This window comes from Adelges cooleyi, unplaced genomic scaffold (assembly GCF_023614345.1).
Source record: "Adelges cooleyi isolate 19-005CV unplaced genomic scaffold, UGA_ACOO_1.1 ACOO_flye_CR_arks_rails_tigmint_CR_PRNA_23, whole genome shotgun sequence".
In the NCBI taxonomy this organism is placed as follows: domain Eukaryota; kingdom Metazoa; phylum Arthropoda; class Insecta; order Hemiptera; family Adelgidae; genus Adelges; species Adelges cooleyi.
The window spans coordinates 13,849,440-13,855,185 of record NW_026095893.1 but is presented as its reverse complement, the minus strand read 5'-3'; the positions used below and the strand labels follow the sequence as shown (position 1 = coordinate 13,855,185).

The window sequence follows — 5,746 nt, the reverse complement described above, 5'->3', positions numbered from 1 at the left end:
ACGGATGACATGGAATTATACCGGATGAAATTTTCATTAAATATAATACACTGCCATAATTAAATGGATGAAGAACTAGAAGATTATAGAAGTACTGATAAATAAAATAATCGAATTAAACCAAAAAAAAAATGATCGCGTTACGCGTGATTGAGTAGGTAAGATTACTGACATGTTTCGAAAAAATGCCTCGTATTAAGTCAACAATCTAATAAAACTATTTTACCCTTATCATGAAAAGGCTTTTAAGAATGTATCGTGTTGCATCTTTAATGGTTATAAATTTCCAAAGAAAGTAGATTTTTAGTGAAGATAAAAATAAAAACACGGAAATCTAGTAAAATAATTGTTGCAATAGGTTGGCAATTATTAATTTATCTCCAAGTATGTCCAATGGAAATCTGAGAAAAATGATTATTTCAAAATTCAACGAATTTAAGTGTAAACCCGATTTTATGATGCTACTGATGGAAAAAGTCTTTGTGACTTCATCGACCGAAGATTACTGTTACCAGCCTGGCCCATACTTTTCAATTCTAAATATTATACATATATTTAATACACATTGGACAAGCTTAGGGCATAACATGAAAAGTTCACTTAAAGCATTACTAAAAATACTGAATTGAGAACAGTATGAAATTATGGAAAATATATCATTATATTATTATTATTTAGTGTACCTACATAAAAATGGCACGTTGCAAATGATTTGTCAATACATAGTTAGTTTAAATGCGATACAAAAAACAAAAAAATACTAAGAAAGACATTTTTGTTTATTCAAATTTAGCGAGCGTTGATGTAAAGAAAGTACAGCGGTATTTTATATGTGTATTTGCCTGTTGTTTTCCGTCTTTGGGTTTTGAGACACTAACCTTTCAGTTCGAGTAAGACCCAACAGCATTTATGACGAGTAGCGACAATTATGGGGTGGGTACTGCCGCGTACACTTGTCAGCTGGATTAATAATTACAACTAATTGACGAAAACCACACAATAGCTGATGAGTATACGCACTTTAATAACACGTTGGTACTTAAGACCAAACTAGAAGGGTTATCTACGCTTTCGTACTTCAGATCGTAGTTTCCGCGCCGCTATGCTGAACGCCACGTGTAAGTGAAACATACCATATATAATATATTATGTACAATATGGAAATGGAAATGGATGTAGTCGTTATGGAAATGGTTGCTCGAGTGATTCTACACGCGATTCTGCACGCCCGTTAGATGTACATATGTCCCCAAGTCTCCGGAACTTACAGCGAGTTTAATTTATGTGTTGCTCGAATTCGGACCCCGGTTTAAGTTGACCCAAAGTTCACACAGTCCTAACCACCTACCTGTGCGCACACACAATATTACTAAACATCAATATCCACATATCACAAGTCATCAGTTAATATACCGACAGTAGACATTGTTTTAGAAAATAAATAAAATTAATCAATAGTGATAGTATTGTGATTTTTTTTTTTGAAATTATTGTTAATAAATGAGATTTATTAATGCATTATACTATTGTGGAAACATTTTTTAATTTCTTCAAAAATCCTAATTACACACAATTCTCATCAAAAATTATTTCTCTTTATGTACTTTCTTTGATTTATTTTTTCATTCCGGTATCGACGGACGCTGTGTTATTACCGTTGCTATACTGTTCTGTGTCCCATTTTGTCACCTGCAATAATATAAATAATGAACAATAAATTATGTTTTCCTTAAAATGCAATTACATTAAGTTTGTACATTCCATTACCGAAAACTAAAACTATGTATTTCTATAATATGTTCAAAACTTATCACGTTCATAATAATATGTTTTAGCATATTATATTAAAAATATATTTAATAAATTATATTAATAATTTATAGATTGCTAAACTTTGGTCTGGAGGTTATTTTTAATTATATAAAACAATACTTAATAAGTTTTATATGCATGTTATAAATAGGTATATAAGACTTTTAATTTATTAATTAACTCTGTTAAAACGTTTTGAATTTTAGATTTATGAAATTAAAAATGTAATAAAGTTATGAGAATTTGTTTAACGTGTTTTTTTGTTAGTGGTTATACTTTAAGTACATTGGAAATATAATATTATGCACTTCTTATTAACGTGGTTAAATTTTGGTAGTCAACACACACATGTTTAGAAAAATGTATAAATATATGAATGAAATAATAAATATAAAATTAAAAATGATTTCGTATAAAAATTTCAGAGGAAACCCCAAAATGCTCATATTTATTGACGAGATCATATTTATTAACGTGGGCAGATCTTTTAGGTCACGTTAAAGTTGGTCTAGAAGAAAGAAACAAATGAGCGATAGTGAAATAAATATGAAAACATTTTTAGATAAACTGTCGTGCGCCGAAGATAAAATACTAGAAAAATCTGTTAAATTTAATCAGATTGTTTTCTAGATGTACACGAAAAAACACATAAATATGTGTTTTACTTTTAGTATTGTATTGAAAAAATGATCAAAAATGATGACAAAATTAATATCTACCTACTATCTGCGTCATATGGATGCTTTAAGCCTTAAAATTTTAAGTGTACCCCTTTAAGTTGAAAAATATGATGTAGTATATTATATGTATGATGTATTATGTATATTCTAATTATTGGATGCACTTTTTTTATATTTCTAAAAATATTCACATTTTTTTCAAGTTAATTATTGTATTGTATGCTAACCAAAATTTTATTTATGTAGACTTCGTATGGAATCACGGTATTGCCGGTGGCCGTTTCGACGGTTGCCACTGACATCATCTCCTCGATTTCTTCTTCTTCAAATGGTTCGCCATCGTGTCGTAGAGCCGCTTCCATGCACTCGCGGCTAATAGTGCCGGTTTTCTCTGGGTCTAAGGCTCGAAACGCATTCAACAGTTCTGAGGCGGAAGCCGGTTGATACCTGCGGTGAGTTTAAGTTAATTCTAATGTTCAAATCGTTTAAAGCGAATTTTAGGCCAAGATAGAGATTATAGTAGTCACATGTATTCAGTGATAGCGTTTTCAACGTAAGGTAAAAACGCTGCTAGATGAACTGTTCCTGTGGCTTCGTGGTCTTCAACGTTCACAGCGAGTTCCCTTAGATCAGCTTGCGATGGCACATAACCTGAAAAATGATGAACGTTTTTTTATGGAAAAAAAAAATACATTTTAAAATGGATCAGGCAAACACGAACAGTGCAAAACGGTTAGTTAATAATATTCAGCGGATTCATTTTGAAATAAGTAATATGGATTTTATGGTTTAATTGTAAGTTTATTGTGATATTTTAACGAAATTTTATATTATATTTTATGTTTAGTCACAAATAACGTAATGCTATATTAAAAAAGTTTTGAAAACATTACTTTGTGAACAAAAATCAGTTTACCATAATGTTAACTATCACTCCTTACTTGTTTGCTTTAAAATTATATTATAGTAAAACGTTTACCTCAAGAAGTTATAATAAATTGTTTTCTACAAGCTCATAATAAAATGAATGTTCCATAAAAATAAACACTACAATCGCTTCCGAGTACATAACAGATTAAACAGGGAGAAGTATGGTTGTCCTTTAAAATTTAAGGAGATTCGGGGAAGCATGTTTGTATTTGCGAAGATACTTATTTTAAAATGGGTTTTGTACATAACGCTTTTAAAAAAAAAACTGCTGTACCTTTTTCTTAAATTTTCTAACGTGGAAAAGAAATGTGAAAACATACGTATACAAAATCTTAACATCCAAAAATAGTCAATTCAACGAACGATTTTATCTGGAAAAACATCTTTTTTAAAGTTTTGAAACTTGGTGAACATTTTCTTTAAGATCTCTTGATTGACCAAAAAAAATTTCGCCCCCCCCCCCCTTACGAAGACCGGAAGTGTTGTTTTTTAAGTATGATTTTACAGTTTTTCTCAATTATCATCAAAAATATTAGTTTTACGACAAAAATAGTTCTATTAAAAAATATGGTTGACAAAATTTCCAGAAAATATGATTCTGTGCTTTTTTCTGGGAGTTGAATAATAAATTGATTATATCTCACTGCGCATCGTAATATTTTTTCCGTAAAAGTAATGTTTTTGATGATAATTGAGAAAACCAGTAAAAATTTACTTAAAAAACAAAACAATACTTACACGAGTAAGTAAATACACGTGTAACACGTGTACTTCACATACACGTGTAGAAGTTCGTGTAATTATAACTACACGTGTAGTACAAGTTCGTGTAGTTCGAATACACGTGTACAATACACGAACTACACAAACTTCTACTCGTGTATTCGAACTACACGAACTTCTACACGTTTATTCGAACTACACAAACTTGTACTACACGTGTATTCGAACTACACGAACTTCTACACGTGATTTCGAACTACACGAACTTCACCTACACGTATATTTAAAAATACACGTGTAGAATCGGCGGCTCTATTATGTTGATGGGCAAAAATGAATAACTTTTTTTTGTATCAGTGGTGTAACTAAAGACTAAAGCACCCAGGAGCATGACATTTTTCTTACACCCTATATTACATGTTAACGTGTAATATACAATAAAACGCTACCTATATACAGTAAAAAAAAAAAAATTGATTGGTTTTGGTTTCTGATTTGTTAATCTGATCAAGACACGTTTCTGTTCGTTCCATTGCCGAACTTTTGTCAAGCTTTTAAAAAATACAATTTCCATTGCAATAGAAACTACATAATATTCAATATACGCATTTAATATGTTTTTGTTGTATTGGTTACTTTTTGCTTGTAGCAACTATTAATTTGAAAGCGAACTGAAACTTGATTTTTATTTAGAATACTTGTTGTCGTACAACGAATACTCATACCGCTAAACTATCGCAGTGTCTCGAGTGTCGTCTTTATAAACGATGAGCACACTTAACCGGCATCGCTATATCATTCTGTATACAAATATGACAGCATAGTTGTGGGCACTTATTGTCATTGATTGTTAAAGGACTGTCGTGTTTGGGGAATTGAGACCAAGTACCCCGCATTCCACTATACCTGTATAGACTATGCATTGCACCAGAAAGGATATTGACATAATACCCGCTTTTGTCTTGTGTAGTACTTTTGGTTATTACTTTATTGTGCATAGCTATTGAATTGTTTCCGAAAAAAACCTCCCATACAAAATGTGACGAGTTGAGTGCTCTTAAATTCAGCTATATATAAACACAATAGGTATGTGTATATCACGATTGCTATATGGATGTACTCATGTATTTTTTATGGTCTAGAAAGTGTTGTTGGTTGATTGTGTATCGGTTTAGCTTCGACGTGCAAAGCAGGGCATATTGTACTTGTAGTAAAAATGTTTAAATTTTTTTTCTTAAACTTAATGTGGTGTAGTTAATTTTAAATAATTTTCAAACGTCTATAAACTATAAAACTAAGTCTTATTGTCAACATACCGAGATAACGTAGAACGGTGCCGAGTTCACGGACGTCTATTGTACGATTACCGCTGTGATCGAAGATATCAAAAGCATCAGCTATCGTTGCGGTGGTTGTGGAGGTCGACAAAGGTTTCACTTGACCGTTGTTGCACTTTTTTTGCACTGCAGTGGATACACAAGTTCCAGACATCTCATGCCCACCGTCACTGCTGCAGTTTGCCGTCGACATGAAAAAAAAAATAAGTATGTATCCACAATGTTTCCAATAAACTATTTAAGTAAATGTCAACCGAGCCGTTC

At 31.5% G+C, this 5,746-nt stretch overlaps 1 protein-coding gene across 1 annotated transcript; it reads right to left on the bottom strand.

The window, feature by feature from the left end:
• Positions 1-1,575: 1,575 nt before the first annotated feature.
• LOC126835960 (dynein regulatory complex protein 8-like) lies at positions 1,576-5,746 on the bottom strand. Its single transcript, XM_050568864.1, has 4 exons — positions 5,462-5,746; positions 3,020-3,143; positions 2,720-2,939; positions 1,576-1,689 (listed from the first exon to the last, which is right to left on the bottom strand). The coding sequence occupies exons 1-4, from the start codon at positions 5,673-5,675 to the stop codon at positions 1,615-1,617; spliced, it is 633 nt and encodes a 210-aa protein (XP_050424821.1). The 5' UTR covers positions 5,676-5,746; the 3' UTR covers positions 1,576-1,614.